Source organism: Oryctolagus cuniculus, chromosome 2 (genome assembly GCF_964237555.1).
Source record: "Oryctolagus cuniculus chromosome 2, mOryCun1.1, whole genome shotgun sequence".
Taxonomy (NCBI): domain Eukaryota; kingdom Metazoa; phylum Chordata; class Mammalia; order Lagomorpha; family Leporidae; genus Oryctolagus; species Oryctolagus cuniculus.
In genome coordinates this window covers 182,116,661-182,136,803 of record NC_091433.1, presented here as the reverse complement: position 1 = coordinate 182,136,803, position 20,143 = coordinate 182,116,661, and the positions used below count along the sequence as shown (strand labels likewise).

Here is a 20,143-nt window from a genome sequence, read left to right as displayed (position 1 = left end):
CGCCGCGGCCCCGCAGCGCCGGCGGCCGCGCAGACTCCACGGTCGCCGCCTCTCCCAGCCCCGCGGCCAGGGCCGTCAATCAAGCCCGTGCGGCCCCGCCTTCGGGCTGCAGCAGGCGGCCAATCAGAGCCAAGCTCCGCAGCGATGAGCTCAGCCGGCTCGCTTCCTATTGGGCGGCTATATTAAGAAAGTGGCCGGACTCTTTAAATAGCAGGCGCTAGGGCCGCAGCCCGCATCTGCCACCGCAGTCTGGCTGGAGTCGTCGGCGCCCTGGTACGCGCGGCCCGGGACCCGGGAGGGGGAGCGGGACCGACCGCAGCCCGAGCCCTTGTGGCGCACAAAGCCGCCGACCCCGGCCCGGGGCGTGAGCCGCGGCCGCAGTCCGCGAGCAGCGCGGCGCGCCCTATGCACCCGCGCCCCCGCCGCGGCAGCCTGAGCGCCCGGAGAGAACGCGCCACCGCGGGGCCTGGGTGCAGCTAGCGACCCTCGCCCCCCAGCGCGCCGCCGGAGGTGAGCAGTGAGCGAAGCGAGCGGGACGGCAGCGAGGCGCTCGCGGGCCCCCTCCTGCTGCCCGGGCCCGGCCGGCTCATGGCGGCCATCCGCAAGAAGCTGGTGGTGGTGGGCGACGGCGCGTGCGGCAAGACGTGCCTGCTGATCGTGTTCAGCAAGGACGAGTTCCCCGAGGTGTACGTGCCCACCGTCTTCGAGAACTATGTGGCCGACATCGAGGTGGACGGCAAGCAGGTGGAGCTGGCGCTGTGGGACACAGCGGGCCAGGAGGACTACGACCGCCTGCGGCCGCTCTCCTACCCGGACACCGACGTCATCCTCATGTGCTTCTCGGTGGACAGCCCGGACTCGCTGGAGAACATCCCCGAGAAGTGGGTGCCGGAGGTGAAACACTTTTGCCCCAACGTGCCCATCATCCTGGTGGCCAACAAGAAGGACCTGCGCAGCGACGAGCACGTCCGCACAGAGCTGGCGCGCATGAAGCAGGAGCCCGTGCGCACGGACGACGGCCGCGCCATGGCCGTGCGCATCCAAGCCTACGACTACCTCGAGTGCTCCGCCAAGACCAAGGAGGGCGTGCGCGAGGTCTTCGAGACGGCCACGCGCGCCGCGCTCCAGAAGCGCTACGGCTCGCAGAACGGCTGCATCAACTGCTGCAAGGTGCTATGAGAGGCCGCGCCCGCCCGTCTGCCCCCGCCTGCGCGGCGCCCCCTCCCGGGCCGGTCCCCCAGCCAGCCGTGGGGAGGGGAGGCCCACGCCCCTGCAAGGACCCCACCAGACTGCCTGGCGTCTGCGGGCGGCTCTGGCTCTCGCGCCGAGAAGCGCGTGGGCACCGGGCGCCCCCTTCCCAGTGTCTGCGTGCGTCCAGCTGTGTGGCACAGGCCCGGGCGCCCCCGCTGAGTGCCAAGGGTCCCCTGGACATCCTGTTCTGAGGATCAGAGCCTCAGAGCGTGTGACTGCGTGTACGTTCTACTGCCCCCTCGCTCACATTGTCACACCACCCCCGCCTCGGGTCCCCCCGGGGTGGGGGTGGGGGCCGGGGCCGCGCCCCATCGGATGTTAGCCCGTAACCCGCGAGCGCCTGCTATCCCTTGTTTGTAACATAGACCCCGGGAATTGCGGGAGGGAGGGCTGGGGAGGAGGAGGGGGGTGTTCTATAAATACAGATATAATTTTATTTTCGGAGGTAAGATGGTGTTATTTAATGGTCGTGGTGGGTGGAGTGACCAGGGCGTTAGAACAGCTCTGGCCCCGGGCTGGGTCAGGCGCCCATCCAAGCATGACCAGGACTTGGCCATCTTTCTGAGCCCTGGGGAAGACATTTGCAACTGACTTGGGGCTGAAGGGACACAGCTTTTAGAAGCAGCAGGTGCTGCCAGCCCCCAGCGAACCTCTCTCCAGCAGGAGGAGGGGCGGGGCGTGTGCTGGGGGCCTTGTTGTTGCCATAAGCGAACTCTGTGCCTGACAAGTGAAAACTGTTCAGTCCAAGAAACGGATGTTTTTTTGATTTATTTAAAAGCTGAAACTTTTTTTTTTTTTGGAAAGAATTCTTTGCACAGTTGTTTCATTGTTTGACACTTAATGCACTTGTCATTTGCATAAGGCAGTAGCATTCTGTATGCTGTAACCTCATCTACTTTGGATTTATTTTTTTTGAATGATGATTTTGAAAACAAGGAAAAGAAAAAGAATTTACTAATTTTTCCTTGGTTTTCTCGAGAAAAGTGGCACCACTGTTTTGAGATTTTATTTGTGCAGGTCATGCACACTGTTTTGATAAGGGACAGTAACCCGTGTTGGGGCCTATTGAGAACTTTTTTGTTTTCCCTGCAAGGCAGCCTCTGCAGCTATGTGAAGTTTTCTCTGCTTCTCTGTACAGAGAATAAACCTGCCCGTTTCTCCCCTCCCTCTTCCTGCCCAGTGGTACTTCTACTAAACTGTTGTCTTGTTTTTTTATTTTTCCAATAAACTGACAAATGACAAAGTGGTGAGCTTATGATGTTTACATAAAAGTTCTATAAGCTGTGTATACAGTTTTTTATGTAAAATATTAAAAGACTATGATGATGACATTTATAAAATGGCTCTTGTGGTTTAATGCTCTGTAGTAAGGTATCCTTGTGCACGTGGGACAAGGGGAGAGACCCTTTCTGGGCAGTGACTGTCATAGCGGAGGGCGAAGGTCTGGGGGGCTCTGCGGGTTGGGTCATCAAGGGAGACCAGGTTGTTGGCTGTCACAACCCCAGAGGAAGACAAGCCGCTCACTCATGGCCCAGAGCAAAAACTTCAGCCTGATTAGGCGAGGCCAAAGGTCTTGGTTTTGTCTCTGTCTTAAAACCACTGTGACTATTGTGGACTTGGCTTCTTTTAGACTTGAGAAGCTGTCACTTGCGTGTTTTCAGTTTAGGTAACATTTCTGGGGCTGGTTGCCTGGGCTCCTTCCCATCCTCCAGGTCTGCACACCACCCTGTACAGTGGCAGGTTGCTCTGCCTGGGGCTGGAGCTCCAGGGGCTCTCCTGGGGAGGGTTCTCTTCCGATGGAACTTCCCTGGGAAGGTGCCACAATGAGAGCCTGCCCTTCTCTGAGAAGGGCCGGTTGCAGACAGAGGGCTGGATGTGGTGGTGGTGGTGGGCGGTGGGAGTTATTTCAAGTTGGAGCAGCTCCGCTTTGGGAACCAATTAGGATGAGCTCTAATTTCAGACCCTGAGCCTTGCTGCAGTGGTTCTCCGAACCAGACAGGCCGATTTGTTCTTGGAGACCACACGAAAATCCCGCTGCAGGCGGGAGGACTCAAACCTGCCGGCGCAGAGGAAGGTGGTGCCAGCCTCCCCCACCTGCCTCCCAAGCGTGGCTCTGTCTGAATCGGCATTTTCCACGTCTCCGCGCTCTGTTGCCACCCTCTCCTCTCCCACACCCAGGGCCAAGGCAGTGGAGGTCCCTCTTGAAGTTGTTTGCTTCAAGGCTGAGGCTCGTTTCCCCTCTCCCCTGCGATTTCCAAGAGCTTTTGTTGAGTGAAGAAAACCTGGTTGTTGGTGGTGACCTTTCACCCACTTAACACAGGCTGAAACAGGCCTGCTCCACTGGGTGGGTGCAGGGCCAACAGAGGGGGATTGTTTGGACTCCTCCAGGAGCCACTCCTTCCTCGGCCCATGGCTCCACTCACCTCCATCCCATAACCTACTTTAAAACAAAACTTCCCATTGAAAGACAATGTTTATTTGCAAGTTTTTACAGCCAGCAAATCCTTTGGTACCAGGGAGTGCAGGGATGGGTAGGGGAGTGCTCAGGCCTGGGCTGAGTGCCCAGCACTCGGCTCTGCAAGCAGCCAAGAGCCTGGAGACTTGCCCCCCCACCCCCACCCCCAGAGGGCCTTTCTGGGTTTCCCGCCTGTCCCATCTGCCTGCTACCTAAAGAGTTCTGCTTTTATATTTTGGGGAGACAACCACCCGGAAGAAGTAGAGCAGCCTGGTGGGGCCTGTTTTAACTGCGTGCCATTTAAAAACCCTGCGGAACATACTCTTCTTGCTGTGTTAGGGCCCAAGTGGAAAACAAAAAAACCAAGTTGCTCTAGGCTGGAAAATCAATTAGGGGGGGAAAAAAAGGTAAAACATCTGGTGTGACTCTTAGAATATGAAAATTCATTTTGCACATTTAAAAGAAATGTGCTGAGTTCATTTAATTGCCTGTTGAAACGATTCATGGAAAATAGTGGGAAGTTTCATTGATCCTGGGTGTTTTATAGCAAGGGGCGTTGTCTCGGGTTTTCCTTTAATCTCGATCTCAAATCAGTCTGGATTGCATTTCTGAGGTCTTTTTCCCATGTGTTTCGGTAGACTGAGAAAGGATGCTTTATACGTAAGTGTGACCAGAATCCTGCTAGGGCTGGTCACAGCGCGGATTGCTGGGCCTGGCCTTGGCGGAGTTTCTGATGCAGTAGGTCCAGGCTGAGGGTTCGGGAATTTGAATTTCTAGCAGGGCCCTGCATGACGCTGATGCTGCTGGCTTGGGGGCCCGCACTGTGAGAAGCAGCGACTCGGACAGAGGGAGAGTCCCCGTCGGTGCACACAGGAGGGAGAGGGTGTCTATGTCAACGCGGCTCTCCCGACAGCGACAGCGTTGCAGCCAGCAGCTCTGGCTTCCTCAACCCTCAGGGGATACAGACTTTCCCAGAGCTTTCCTTCCAGGCTACACCACACAGACTCTGTCTTCTCACCCTGCATGCTTCTGCCAAAAGGCACTTGATTCCCTTCTAGAAATTTCTCTTCGCCATTTGTGAATTCAGAATGCAGCAGCACCCTGTAATTCAGCTGGCCTTGGCCCGTGCTTCATCAGCTCTGATGAGGAAAGAAGAAAAAAAGCAGCGAGAAGCAGTCCTTGCCCTCGTGAGCCACTTCACTGGTGGGCCAGGCAGTTGCAGGAATGCGTTCCCCAGGAGCAGGCCAGGGCCAGCGATGGGCGATGGGCGCCCTAGGCGGAGGCGCCCCTGTTGGAGGAGGGGACATCGGATCTGAGTCTTAAAGGAGAAGTGTCTGACGTGCAGATGGTGGAAATCTCAGGGCAGAGGCAGGGTGGGCAGTTGGGCCATTAGCACAGTGGTGACAGCTCAGCTCTGTGCCAGGGGGGTCTGGACGCCAGTGAATAAAACTCCCTTGGGTGAGAACTCCTTTCTGCTTTGGCCCCTCTGGCATTTCTTGGGTCTAGAAAAATGATATTGCCCAGCCAAGCAGCACACAGCCTCCCCCCTTCCCTCCTCATCCACAACACGGGCTGCGTGTATCTGGCAGGCGGGGGAGAAGGTAGGTGATGCCGGTTCCATTGTGTTCTCTGGGCCTTCCAGGGATGTGGCACTGACACAGGGCTAGCTTTGTGAGCACCGAGCCCTGGGAAGCATACACCCTGTGCCTGAACAGGTCCTGTGACTACAAAGGGACTCTGTCCCCTAGCTTGTTGGGTCCTGACAGCTTTGCTTGGTCTGTCTCCTGGCAGGAGGGGAAGTGGGTATTCAGATTGTGACCCCCAAGCTCAGCGACCCCTCTTCCGGCCTGAGAGGTCAGAGTCGGGAGGATCTCAGTTTATTCCTTCCTGTTCATTCTTATTTATTTGAAAGGCAAAGAGACAGAAATAGATAGGTAGACAGACGGCCAAATAGACCTCCCATCCACTGGTTCACTCACCCAAATGCCCACAACAGATACGACTGGGCCAGGAGCCCTGAACTCAATCTGAATCTCCCACAGGGGTGGCAGGGACCCAAGGACTTGGCCATCACCTGCAGCTCCCAGGGTCTGCATTAGCAGGTGGCAGGAATGAAGAGCCTAGGTGCTCCAAAGTGAGATACAGGTGTCTGAAACCCTGTCTTAATGGCTGTGTCAAGCTCCAGCCCCCTTCCCATTCTTTTAGTTGGCAAATATTTATGGTTGACTAAGAGGCTCTGGGCCTAGCGCTGTGCTCAGGGCTGGGGGGGGGGGGGCAGTAGATAAGCAGATCAGCATTGTCCCTCCCCTCCTAGAATCTACAACGAAGAGAAGATGATAATGGCTAGCATCGTTGACCAGGCTAATCCTTTTGTTAGTTATCTATTGCTGCATAACAAGTTATCCCCAAACTCATTGGGTTAGACCAACATCTACTGCCTGGCAGTTTCTGAGTCAGGAATTAAGGCACAGCCTACTGGGTCCTCTGGCTTATGACCTCTGGTAAACCTGTAATCCAGGTGTTGGCTAGGGCAGGATGTGGCTCAAGGCTTAGCAGGGGGAAGGATTCAGCTAAGTGGTGGCTGCTGGCGGGCTTCAGCACCTCAGGTCCTAGCCATGTGTGCCTCGACACAGGGCAGCTCACAACACCACGGCTAGCTTCATTAGAGAGAACAGGTGAGAAGGATCAGAGAGGGCATGGCCAGGCAGAAGCCAGTCTTTTGGAAAAAAATTATTTACAGGGGCAGGCATTGTGGCACAGTGGGTTAAGCTGCTGCTTGGAATGCCTGCATCCCATATCAGAGTGCCAGCTGGAGTCCCCGCTCCTCTGCTTCTAATCTAGCTTCCTGCTAATGCGTTCCGGGTGGCAGCAGATGATAGCCCAAGTGCTTGGGCCTCTGCTTCCAGTATAGGAGGCCTGGACGGAGTTCTAGGCTTCTAGTGGTGGCCTGGCCCAGCCCTGGCTGTTGTAGGCATTCGGGGCATAAACCAGTGGATGAAGTGCACCTGCTCTCTGTCTCTGTCTTTCAAGTAGATGAAAATAAGCACTTTAAAATTTATTTATTATTTTCATTTTTTTTTAATTTGAAAAGCAGAGAGAGAGAGGGACAGAGAGATCTTTTACCCTCTGGTTCAGTTCCTAGATGCCTGTTTTAGCCAGGGCTGAAACCAGGAGCCTAGAACTCGACCTGGCTAGAAGGGATCTAGCTACTTGAGTTATCCCTCCTGCCTCCCACGGTGTGCACAAGCAGGAAGCTGGAGCTGGGACTTGAAACCAGGCCTTTTGATATGGAATGAGGGCATGCCAAGCAGCGTCTCAACCTGTGTGCCGCTCACCCCGGAAGTGAGTCTGTTATGACCCAGCCTTGGAAGTGATGTCTCATCACTTTCACTGTACCGTATTTGTTAGAAGCCAGCAAGTGGGCCTCATGCACACTGAATGGGAGGGGGCGACCCCGGGGCGTGAGTAGCAGAAGGTGGACACAACCCACTGGGGTCATTTTAGAAGTGGTCAACCACGATCTCCGCCAGAACCCTGAGGAGTACGTTTGCCTTCGTCCTGCTGATGAGGAGAGCAGCCACAGAGTTCATGGCTATCAGACGCACGCCCATTGGGCCCAGGCAGTGTAGCCCTAGGACGGCCATTCTGCATACGGTGGGATTAGGATTTGGTGAGGACCACCCCAATGACTGGACCGATTAGAGAAGGGGAAACTGGAGGCAGGAAGACCAGTGAGGAAGACTTTCCCTTGGTCAGGTACCGACGTGAAGGCCAGAACCAAGGCGTGGGCATGGCGATGAGGGGACAAACTGGAGACACTTGGGAGGTAGAGGTGTGCGAATCTAAGTCAGAGGCACCGTGACGACCCCCGGACCCTGGCCTGCGAGGCTGTGGGGATGCCAGGATTTAAGATGGGAAGAGGCAGAAGCTGACTGATCATATACAAATGTTGCATTTGAGGTGTCTTTGGAAATGACTGCTGTCCTTCTCGGCCCCTCCCCTCCCTCACACACGATGGTCTGTGTCCTCTCTGTACAGTGACACAGTTGTGTCCTGTACAAGTCGTGTAGAAAGGCCGCAGTCTATACGGAGGAGAGAGGTGTCCCTGAAGGAAGGGGACTTTGGCAGATCAAACTTGGGACGAAGAAGCAGATTCCGGGACAGGAACTGTGGTCTTCGATACTGGAGTTTAGCAGGGGAAGGCTGCTTCTCCCCTCTGAGAGCATGTTCTAGATGTGTTGATGGTGTTGCTGGGTGGTGACGGGTGTGGAAAGGGAAGGCAACAGCTGCTCTACATGGACAGCCAAGGTAGCCAGAAAGATCCTGGGAGGACCACCCAAGCCAGGAGGCTCTAGGTGAAACCATACCCAAAGCCAACTCCAAGTTATACCTGCTGGATAAGTCTCTTGGAACCTTCTAGAAAGTTCCGCTACATGTTCTAGCCTGGCTTTGGTGCTGTTGTGGAGACCCAAGGGAAGAATACTGTCTGAGCCTAGGCAAGTGGGAAAGGGAGGCAGTGTTCCTGAGTGTTTTTTCTGTGGTGGTTTCAGAGCAAGGGTCTCTAAGGAAAACGCACCCCAGGATGAGAGATGTGGCTGTGTTGTTCAACCATGCTCTTTTTTTTTTTTTTTTTTTTTTGACAGGCAGAGTGGACAGTGAGAGAGCGAGAGACAGAGAAAAAGGTCTTCCTTTGCCGTTGGTTCACCCTCCAGTGGCCGCCGCGGCCGGCGTACCACGCTGATCCGAAGGCAGGAGCCAGGTGCTTCTCCTGGTCTCCCATGGGGTGCAGGACCCAAGCACTTGGGCCATCCTCCACTGCACTCCCTGGCCACAGCAGAGAGCTGGCCTGGAAGAGGGGCAACCGGGACAGAATCCGGTGTGTCAGCGCTGCAAGGCGGAGGATTAGCCTAGTGGACCGCGGCGCCGGCCCAACCATGCTCTTTAAATGACACTGTTTTCTTCATTCTAACCGCAGTTCAGGCTGCCTAAGCGATGGCATCAGGCCCTGTCAGGTGGATTTCTGGGTCACCTGAGGAAGGAGGGATCTGCCAGGACGCAGGTGGTGTCTGAAGCCTCAGAGGAGGATGGGGAAGAGTAAGTGGAGTGAGCGGAGGCTGTAACCAAGACCGCGAGCTCCGCGACAAGAGTGGAGGCCACGTCTGCTCCTTCACCACTGTGTCCCTAATACCCAGTACAGTGCTGACTTCAATAAACAGTAGTCAAATGAATGAGTTAATTAAAGGACAGAAATTTACGAAGCAGTATATATTTTTTTTTAAAAAAATACTGAACGGCAGAGTTACAGAGAAAGAGGGAAAGACACACACACACACACACACAGTGGGGGGATCTTCCATCTGCTGGCTCCCTCCCCAAATGGCTGCACCTGCCAGGGTTGGTCCAGGCCAAAGCCAGGATCTCCCACATGGGTGGGAAGGGCCCAAGTACTTGGGCTGTCTTCCACTACTTTCCCAGGCACCTTAGCAGGTATTTGGGTTTGAAATGGATCAGCCGGGGCTCAGACAGGTGCTCTGATAACGGGATGCAGGCGTCCTAAGCAGCAGCTTAGCCCGCTGAGCCGCACAACACCAGCCCCGGGAGCACCATTTTTAAAGAGGCCTGAAGAAGTGGCAAAGGTTTGGAACCCCTTTGAAACCTATCCTCTTAATATTTCTGAAATGAATGAGCTGTGTGGGCTCTTGCCACGAATTCAGAGAAGAATTCTGAATACTGGCTCAAACAGACCGACGACATGGTAAGTTTTTAAGCTTTTTATTCAGTGAGAGAAATGCATAGGGGAGTGAGGGCTCCATCTAAAGGAGAAGGGGAAGTCTGGAAATTAAGCTGGGGCCATACGAGCAGGAGTGGGGCCATACGAGCAGAGAGCAGGCCAGGAGCCCGGTGCGGCAAGCGTTTGGTTATGAGCAGCTACAAGCAGCTTAGCACAAGCAGCGAAGAGGAGGCAGGGAGCTCCCGGCCAGGAGGCCACGGCCCCGATGGCACAGGGCAGTGATGGAAAACAAGGGCACAGAAAAGGGCCAGGCCCACCGTGTTCCAGGCCTTTCAGCCACTTCCGAAGGGGCGTGGTTACGTAGCCTGATTGGCAGGTGGGCATACAGGTGGGGTCAGGGAGGGAGATCAGATCACACAGGGGCGTGGTGAAGGCGTGGCTTTCCGGCTCACCAATCTAATCCGTGTTTTCCTATCTGCCTGCCTGCATCACCTTCTGCAGGCAATGAGGGGAGGATGAGTGTAGGAAGGGGGGTCCCTGACTCTGGAGAAGTTAAGAAAGGTCTCCTTTAAGGCCACAGGAAAGGCCTTCTCTGTCCCCCACCCCTACTGAAAACGCACACTGTGCTCAACCCAGCAAGGTTCCTGGGGAAGTCTCCTGGCAACCGTGTGATGAGCCGGCAGGGCAGAGCCTCTGAGGGCCCAGGCCACCCTCCGAAGGACCTCCAGGGTGGCTGGTGTATTCAGCTGGTGTCACTCGGGCTGAACTTTGAGTGTCACAGGAAGCCGGGAGGCTTGGGATTCTTGGTGGGAAGCTCAGCCTGACCGGCTCATGTTGTTTTCATTTAGAAATCTTGGTCTCTGCCAGTGCAATTCTGAGAGCTGTCGTAGCCCGCCCCGGGCTGTTAGGACCCTGTGTGATCTATGCCCTCCGGCTGTCATTGGGAGTTATTTTTCTTCTCTTTTCAGTCCTGAAAAGGGAAGAAACAAATGTTACGAGAAGCAAGTTTCTCATCACTTTGTTAATGATTGATTCCATTTAATTCCAGAGCTTGTTTGACCTTTGGATAAACAATAGGAATCTTCTGGAGGCACCTACAAGGAATGCAAGAGTGCATTTGTCATTTAATGGTAGAAAAGTTTTAAATGGGACTCTGACAGTATAAAAAGTAGTATTTATATGAGTGCTAAAAAAAAAGCACTTGTAAAATACACACTCTTCAGTAATGACCAAATATGGGAAACTCGGATATTTGGTTGCGTAACCAAGGCCAACTCTGTAAATGGGAAGGTCCATCCATCTCCCTGCCTTTACGTTGAGAAGTTTTGTAGCTACAGATTTCCTCCAAGGATGTCTGGAACTGCAGGCCAGATGCAGACCCAGGCTAAATGCACACAATAACCCCGGCACTGGTTAGCTCTCCAGGATTTTCTAGGCTGTGGATTTAGCTGTGCAAAGAGAGGGTTGTTCAAAATGTTAACCTTACGGGTATTGGCGGAGATGAAAGACTGTACAGTTGGTGACCTGCCAAATCTGAAAAAACAAAGAAAGCTGAAAGCAGGGGCCAGCATTGTGACACAGAAGGTTAAGCTGCCACTTGCGATGGCTTTCCATATCGGAGCGCAGGTTCGAGTCCTGGCTACTCTGCTTCCAATCCAACTTCCTGCTAAGTGCCTGGGAGGCAGCAGATGATGGCCCAAGTACTTGGGCCCCTCTCACTCATGTGCGAGACCAGGATGGAGTTTCTGGCTCCTGGCTTTAGCCTGGCCCAGACCTGCCTGTTGCTATTTGAGGAGTGAAATAGCAGATGGAAGATCCCTCTCTCCCTCTGTCGTTCTGCCTTTCAAATCAGTTAGTTAATCTAAAAAAAAAAAATGAAATGCAAATGAACGAATAAACTACTCATAAGCGAAATGTGCTAACCAGGCTCAGAAAGCCAAGAGTTTTCTAGCAGCTTGATTGGACCTGATCCCTTTCCATGACGGAGTGATCAACTGGTGAGCGATCGCAGGGGTAAACCGAGCGTTTTCCGAGAGCTGAGCAGAACCTGGCACAGGGTGCCGGGAGACCTGGAAACAGCGGCAGCTGGGCCACGGGGCCCCCTCGGCAGGGGTGAGCCTGTCATCCGCAGGTGATGTATGAGACCGAAGCTCATGGAGTTTGCTGGGGAGGAGTGGAGCGGGCAGGGGTCTCCTCCCTCTGCCATCACGCCTATGTCGTCTATTGCTTCATCTCCCGCTGCAGGACAGGCAGTGTGGTTTAGTGGGAGGATCAGAGATTGCAGGTAGAAGCTGTCAATCATTATCCGTGCATTTTGGGGCCAATTATTTTTACCCTCTACTGCCTCAGGTTCATTGTTATTTCGAAGATTAAACAAGATCAAACCCCTGAGAGTAAAAGCCCAGAGCTGTGCTTCTGCAGCGGCGCACCAAACGCACCACCAGTGAGCTGGCAGCTGCTTTCCGTCTGGGCAAACTGGTTCTCCCAGCTCGCAGGCCGAAGCCAAGCTCAATTAGATTGCAAGATTAGGCTGCAGGAGAGGCCTTGGCTCAGGGTTGGCTGGAATTCTTTTAACCTCTTGTTAAATAAGAACGTCAGAAAATGGTATCGTCAGGAGCAGAAGCACAGGGCAGGGGTGCAGCGTGGAAATCCCCACTCAAGATAAATCTCTCTGTACGTCTTCCCTACACTTCCTATTTTTGGGAAAGCTGACCTGGAACTTGACTTCCTGGTAACGCTTGACCTTGACAGGATCCGGGCTAGCAGCTGCTGCTCCCGGCTCACTTCAGCAGGCCTTTTCCACGGAACCGTGGCAAATTCCAAGTTGTGAGGAATCTGGGCCATACGTTAGGGTCTGTGGTCTGATGAGCTCCAGACACGGGGAGGTTGCACCCTGGCGGACAGCGGTGGAGGTGAGGCTAGTCAGTCACTTGGCTCACCGTGTTCAGAAGCCGCAAGTCTGACTTCAGAGCTGGGGCTGGAAGCAGACGTCTGGGCTGCATCTCTGAGCTGGCTTCTGACTCATGCTTTGCAAACCAGGCTAAGACTTGGCAGGCCCCTCCCATTGCACGTGAGTTCAAGGAGGCGGGGCAGGAGCTGGCACTGAGCTGGCTTCCTGGCGGGCAGCGGAGGAGCCTGTCCGATCCTGGGGTGCAGGTTGGGAGAGCTGGAGGCTCGGTCGGGGCCACCAGGAATGGCTTCAGGCTCTGGTGAACAAACTTTTGACTCCCTCCCAAGAGCAGACAGGCTAACGGTCTCCACATGGGCTTTGACCCAGCTGCCGCCTGGACCACTGGGCCCTGGTAATTGGGGTGGTTCCTGCGACCTGTCATCGGGCCTGCAGCCTGTCTGAGTGTGTGTAGCTGGTGGAGGGCGCCATGCTGCCTGAATACGGCCAGCGGGCAGGTTTGGGGTGGGAGCAGCAGGGTGGAATCTGAGCTGGGTGGGGGGAGCGCCTGAGAACTTATCCCTAAGGACCCTCCTGCCTCTCCTTAGGCAGTCTTTGTGCCTTCCAGAGATAAAGCCCACCTTGGTCTAGCTTACTCTCTGGGGCCTCTGCTCACTGGCCCAGAGCTGGGGGCAGGAGGAAAGGGTGAAGTCACACTGCTTCACCTGCTTCCTAAATCGAAGGTCTTGTGTCCGTCATGTCTTTTCCTTGTGTCTCTCCCCTTGCCTGGCTTCCCCAAACCCTCGTGGGGGAGCCTTGCTGGGGAAACTACCCCCGGCTGCCAGGTGAATCCTACACCCGCGGGCTGTGTGTGCATCCACCGTGGCCAGGCCTGCTTAGGCAGGTGCTGGGGGACAGCAGCACACCTGCCCGTAGGAAGTGGATGGGAGTGGACAGTTGGCTGGCCTGTGTGTTCTCTAGCACCTGGCGTATGCTTCTCCATTGTGTTCCAAGGCTGCCCAGCTGGACTGTGAGCAGGGAGTCCTGGAAGGAGGTGCGGTGAACATTTGGTGAATGAAGGAGTTGATTGGTCAAGTCTGTGTGGGCCTCAAGGGCTGGACCGACAGACGTTCAAGAGGCAGATTTTGGCTCCGAAGAAGGGGCATTGTAGCAATCAGAGCATGCCGAAATGTCATGAGTCAAAGGTCATGAGCTCCCTGTCCTTGAACATGACCGTGGCACAGCAGGGTGACCGCACCCAAGATGTTGTGGAGGGAATTCAGGTGTCTGATGGACGGGGCTCTTAGGAAAGAACCTGCAGTGCTCCTAGGTCCTCCTGCAGAGGAAGGGAGGGGCCTGGAGCCGGCTCTGGGGAGGTCCTCCGGGAGACGCGCTCGTGTTTTGTTGCCACCGTGATTTCAAACAGAACTCCCATGTCATCTGCGTTTCCTGACTTCCTCTCTCTTCTGCTCAAAACACATTGTTCTTTCTTTTACTACCATCCTCATCCGTGTTTAGTGTGGTCATTAATTCATTCTATGTCTCCCATCTAGAAAGTGACACCTTGGGGTACAGGGGTTCTTTGTGGCCCCAGCATCTAGACGTGGGCGTGGCACAAGGGCTAAGGATGCTTTTACTGAGTGGTGGCCTAAACGAGGACCCTGCCTGCAAGGTGAAGAGCTGCAGGCCCCCCTGTGGAGGCAAAGCTAACACAAGGGCCAATGTCCCAAGAACAATCCCCTATCCAACCATGCAGCTCCCGTGGGATGGAGGCCAGGGCTCGGAGAAGCTGCCGGCCTGCAAGCCAGCTCGGAAGGGCTCTGGGGAGGGACAGGAGCACGATGCCCTGGCCACATGGCTCGGGGCGAGGCCCGTGTTCACTGCTGGGTTGCACCTGGTGTAAATACTTGAGAGATGGAAGCATTTTGAGTTGTTGCAGTTTGGCTGTTTTAAAGCAGATTAGAAATGGTGTTTTTGATGACCTTGACCTCAAACCATGAAGGCCAACTCCATCAGGCAGGACTCACACAGATGCAGAGAATTCTCCCAGACAGCGGGCAGCTTCCTAGGTGTGTGCTCAGAAGGTGAGACCTGACACTTGCCATCTTGAAGTTCTTCATGGTGTCTGAACAAGGAGCTCCCTGTGTTCACTTTGCACTGGGTCAACAAGTTCTGGGGCCTGCGCTGTCCTGAAGTGGACACTGTCCATCCCAGTATGTGCCTGTGGGAGCAAGGAAGAGTCTTTGGCTCTGGATACCCTCCTGGCAAACTGACTCCTCCCCGTGGCTCTGGGCAGCCGTTCAGGGTTTGTGGCTCTGTCCCCTCTTCTGCCTGGCCCTAATCGGCAGCAGCTCTGTTGCTTGGCTCTGCTGACCTGAAGTGACCTCTGGGTATGGTGAGCAGCCAGTTGGTGACCTCACAGCTCTGTGTCTGCAGTAGCTGGTGTGGGGAGGGCTCCTACCGTATCAGTTGAACACTTGGATGGTGCATGCACTTGGGAAATAGTGTTCTTCAGGAACCCTCCTCCTGGATCTTCCGAGGAGTCTGAGAGGCATTTCCCAGGCTTGGTTGGAGGACTTTAAGTGGCATCCCCAGAGTGCCCTTGGCTGATGTCAGGTATTTTCCAGCTCTTTAGAGCTAAAGCTAAAAAGTCTTCTATCTCAGAATGAGTTCACTGACAACTAAAGCAACTTCTCGGGCTGGGAGTGATTTTTGTCTCCCTGCTTTCCTAAGTGCCTTAGCAGGAAGCTGGATCGGAAGTGAACCAGTGCTCCAATAGGGGAGGTCTCTTTCTCTGCTTTATTTCGAGCCAGAGCGAGTGGCTTGTTCACTGGCCTTGAACATGCTGTCTCACTGGCTGATGGAGGTGTGTAAGCAAGTGACCTCTCTCACACACACGCACACGCGTGCACACACACACATGGCCAGTCCTCAGAGCACAGCGTGGCAGTTCTGGATTACATACAAGCCTTACTTGTCAGATGAGAAGAGTGGAACCTAGAGAGAGCAGTTTGACCTCTGAACTAGCTATTCCACACGCCCAGCAGATTCTTAGAGCCATTTACACTTCTAGTTGGTTCAGGAACTGAAACACGGGAAGGGGGTCTCTTAGCAATGCCTGCGTCTGAAATGTCACTGCTTGAGACATGGCGGGAAGACATCCAGATGGCTGTGGTCTTGTCACTCCTTCACAGGACCCCCCCCCCCCCCCGCCCAGAGTCATGGCTGTTAAGGGGGGTGACAGGACGTTAAATCAGCCTGTCGCCAGTGCTCTCTCTGACAAAGGGCTGGGGCTGAGCGGTGGCAGGATCAAGGATGTGTTCAAAGCCCACAGCCCCACCACGACATGTTTTGGGTTAAGCATGAGGCTTTGATGCTGCTGCGGGAGCTGGGGCTCCGCCTCCTCATGCCGTAAGCCAATGGGCTGATCCGCAGCCCGGAAGCAAGGCCTTCTTGAACCTGACACCTCAAAGTCTTCGGAGCACAGACCCCACCTGCCCCCCTGAGGGGTCCTTCCCAGAGCACATCCGCCAATCAGGAGCATAATCCCTGCTGGCCCCGTTGTAGGCGTAGGAGCACACGCCCCCACGAAGGACCAGCTGGGGGCTCCCTGGCTGCTCCCCTGTGCTGGCTCAGGGTCCCGCCTCTGCAAGCTGGGGCCATCCTGTGCCAAGTTCAAGTTGGGTGTTTGCTGGGTTCCAGGGAGGCCATCCTCAGCTCAGGACTAGGCCCCGCCTCCCGGACATGGTAGGGGAACCCTCACCCTCCTTGCATAGGGGAGCTCCAGAAAGGGTGAAGTCCAGAATCAGGAACCCCCAACTGCTGCTTCTCAGCCACGTGGAGCTGGAAGCCACAGACGGCACCAACTGCCCTGGGAGCTCTGTGCTCTGGTCATCTTCTCCCCCCAGGGCTTGGGGAAGCCCCCCAGGCCTGGGCTCTCTGAGTCCTCCCAGCTCAACATTAATTCTAGCTGGGGGTAAGAATTTTCTAGATTTTTTGGAAATAGCCATAAACCACCAGGCTGCCAACTGTCTGATTTTGGGCCATGAGCTTGGGGGATTCAGGGCCCTGGCCTTGTTCACACACTTGCACAGGGCAGCTGTTCGCAGAAGCCCATGGTGGGGTGAGGAGTGGGGAGCCCCAATACCAGTGTCCTATCAGGCTTGATAGTTAACTGCCAGTCATTGGGCTTGTGTCAGGTGAGAAGCCAAAGCCCAGATGGGGCTTCTGCAGTGCTGCTGGGGGTGGTGGCCTCATGGCAGAGGGAGACCCTGCACCCCAGGGGAGGCCTCTGGAGCACCAGGCCATGTGTGCCTGGGCTGTTCCTTAATGAGCTCACCCAGACACATGCCCTTCCCTCTCACCCACTGGCATTTATATTCAGCAGTTAACCCTGGTGAAAACGATCCTTTCACTGCCTGCCCAACTGGCCGGGCAAAGCCCCTGGGGGTTTTCTGGATAAAAGATCTCAAGAATGTGGCCTGACCGGAAAAGTACGGGGAAATAATGGGAGCCTCTGCTGGGACTTCAGGATTAAGCGTGGGCACGACTCTGTAATGGGTCCTGTTTCTTTTGCACCGTCAGGGTCATCTTCTGGAGGAGACGTCACCTGCTCTGCAGCAGGCTGGGGAGCTGAGCAGGCCATGTGCACTTAAAGGAACCCCATTACTCTTCGCTTCAATACACAGCCGTGACCGGGAACTGATGTTTGTGCTTGGGGGATGCATTTGAGCTAATTAGTACCCACTTGATGACCGGAAAGAATAGAGGAGTGGCCGGCGCCGTGGCTCACTAGGCTAATCCTCCGCCTTGCGGCGCCGGCACACCGGGTTCTAGTCCCGGTTGCCCCTCTTCCAGGCCAGCTCTCTGCTGTGGCCAGGGAGTACAGTGGAGGATGGCCCAAGTGCTTGGGCCCTGCACCCCATGGGAGACCAGGAGAAGCACCTGGCTCCTGCCAGATCAGTGCGGTGTGCCGGCTGTGGCAGCCATTGGAGGTGAACCAACGGCAAAGGAAGACCTTTCTCTCTGTCTCTCTCTCACTGTCCACTCTGCCTGTCAAAATAAATAAATAAATAAATAAAATAGAGCAGAGACCTAGAAAAGAACTAAGTGTGGTGTCTCAAAGCCCGAGTCCGGCTGGAAGAATCCTGTGGATCACCCCTGCCTCGCTCTGGTCCTCCAGGCCAACAGTGGCCTTGACTGACAGCTCCACACAGGAAGTCAGGCTCTTGGCAATAAACTGCCACGGGTGATGGTGCCCAACCGGGCAAGCAAACAGAGGAGGTGGAAGAAGGTGGTCGCCCTCGGGTGAGACCACTTGCATCTGCTTTAGGGGTCCCTAAAGTGGGGAAGGGGCTTGCACTGAAGAGGTGGAAGTAGGGAGTCACTCTAAGGAGAAGTCACACATCTGACACTGAGCTCTGTTCAGCCCTGGGTCTGTGTGACGAGACAGGTAAGGACCCTACCCAGCGGGGAACCTTCTTAGTAGCGTCTGTCCCTTCCTGTTCTCAGCCACTTCCGGCCTGAGGCTGCCGTGCATGTTGGAATCTTGATGACTGTTTCAAAGGATCAGTCGCAGAGACGATGTCTGCTGGGTGCATGAAGCTCTTGGGTCTTGCTGGAATTCAGGGCACCTGCAGCCTCAGTCAGACCTCGGGTGGTCAAGGCCAAGGCCAAGGGCGTAGCCACCGCCATCACTCTGCAGCCTGCAGAGTTGCTGTTCAGGGCTCGTCCTTCTCCTCCTTGTCTCCTAGTCTTCCTCCTCATTTTCCTTCCTTCTCCCTCCTCCTCTTCCTTTTCTTTTCAGAGGCCACACACACACACACACACACGGAGGGGAGAGAGAGAGAGAGATCTCCCATTAGCTGGTTCACTCTTCAAATGCCCACACCAACTAGACAACCAGGGTTGGGCCAGGCCAGTCAGGAGGGCAGAACTCCACCTGGGTCTCCCATGTGCATCACCCCTGCTCCTAACAGGGTGTACATGAGCAGGAAGCTGGATCGGGAGTCAGGGCTGGGATGCAAATTCAGGGTTTCTTCATTAATTGACTTCCCAGTGTTGACCTCGAGTTCTAGAACAGAGGAGGGCACCAAGGAGACACTGCAGTCTGAGTGGGTCCATGGATAATCTGCAAGTCAAACTGCTTTCATAAACCTAGACATCCTGGACAGCTTTGGGGGCAACTTCAACAAGTGTAGGTTCCTGGAATTCCGTGTTATGAAAAGCGTTCATTGTATACTGTGGAAGACCTTAGTTATAATGTGAACTTTTCCTTTTGCCTAAAGTCTGTTCTATATGTGATGAGCAAAAGTCCCTGTATAGGAAGCATTTTAAATCCTTCGGTAAATCTCTCTAGAGCTGTTTACATGTTCATGTGCGAAGATGACGTTTATTTTTCCAAGTGTTAAGGGAAGCGGAAGGTCATGCGATTTTGTCATTCCCATTTCAGAGCTGAGCACATGGAGGCTGAACGCACTCTCGAATCCACGCGGCTAAGAAGGACCAGCGCTGAGCTTCTGAACTGGCTGCCTTTTCGCTGCCCCACACTGGGGAAAGCACGCCATCAAAGTGTGTCATTTTCCCTTTGTCCCACCAAATGAGAGGTGGCGTTCAATCTGGTCTTCGTGGAAGTGCTATTATACGCCAGATGCAGGCCCTGAACAGCTCAGCAATTACTAGGGCGAGGGTGTAATTTGGGGACTCAGCCTGGGTGGGCTTGATTTTCGAGGTCTCCCTTGCGATGAGCGCCGGCTATTAGCACACAGGATCATGTGTGGGAACGAAACGGCTCTGTCTGATGGTCAGGCTGCACTTCGTGCTCCTGGATTCCGTGCCCACGGCCAGCTCCCATGGGTCCCGGGCAGTGCTCCAGCCCCGCTGTGGAGCCCGGCCTGCCCCTGTCACGCTGCCCGCATTGCCAGCAGTGACTTACTGCTCTACGATAGTCATTCCGAGTGCCAGCCCTGATGGGCTGCAGCCTGGGACAGATACATAATTCACGTCTGGTTTCTGCCAGACTGTGCTGATCTCTCCTGTCCAGCGTCCTGACCTGTAGGAATGGGTGTCAGAGCAGTGACCATTGACAGTCTCACAGGGTGGCCTGGAGACCGCCCCATAAAGAGGTGCTGCTCTGTGAGCCACAGGACCTTGTGTATTCTCCCTAGCCAGGGCGAGGCAGAAGCTCTCATACCCATTTCACAGATGGGGAGACTTCCACATGGAGAGATAGTAAGCTGTAGCGGGGGAAGAGGAGTGGCCCCTGACCTCCGGAAGCTGGCCTGTCATTCACAGCCTGCCCTGGCTCTCCCGCTGGACAGAGCCCACCTCACACGAGGCTGCCCTGAGACCATGAACGGATGGGACAAAGCAAGGCCCCTTGGGAATTTTGTCTAAGCACAGACAGGGAGCAGGTCGCACAAAGAGCCAAACCTCTCCTCTCAGCCAAAACGAGTGGCTGAGACCTCCTTGCCTGCTGCGGCTTCATCCTTGCTGGAGTCTCCTCGCCTCACAGGCAAGGTTTATCGAGCCCCGAGTTGTACAATTGCCCCTATCTCCTGCAGCATCCGGCCTAAAGAGAACTCCCACTTCCCCGCCCTCCAGCACATCGCCAGCCAAATCCACCTCCCATCCCAGGGTCCTCCCTCCCAGATGCCTCTCGACACCCTCTCCCCGAGGCACCCCAGTGTGCACTCCCCCCACCCCGCCCCGCCTGCCCCAGCAGCAGTGAACAAGTTGGATCAGCCGACTTATCCACCCACGGGAGCCCCATTGGCGGTCTCTGCGGCAGGGTGCTGACCCTTACTCGAGATGCCACAGT

At 55.1% G+C, this 20,143-nt stretch overlaps 1 protein-coding gene and 1 long non-coding RNA gene across 3 annotated transcripts; one reads left to right on the top strand and one right to left on the bottom strand.

Annotated features, from left to right (window-relative positions):
• The first annotated feature begins 220 nt into the window (after positions 1-220).
• Positions 221-2,591, top strand: RHOB (ras homolog family member B). Its single transcript, XM_008254781.4, has one exon. It carries the CDS (start codon positions 589-591, stop codon positions 1,177-1,179), a length of 591 nt encoding a protein of 196 aa, XP_008253003.1. The 5' UTR covers positions 221-588; the 3' UTR covers positions 1,180-2,591.
• A 6,874-nt stretch (positions 2,592-9,465) lies between these two features.
• Positions 9,466-12,464, bottom strand: LOC138848667 (uncharacterized). Of its 2 annotated transcripts, none has more exons than XR_011386773.1 (2): positions 12,377-12,464; positions 9,466-10,407 (listed from the first exon to the last, which is right to left on the bottom strand). It is a non-coding gene; the product is annotated as an uncharacterized lncRNA (long non-coding RNA). The 2 variants fall into 2 exon arrangements; XR_011386774.1 differs by having other exon boundaries at positions 12,151-12,458.
• Positions 12,465-20,143: the final 7,679 nt, after the last annotated feature.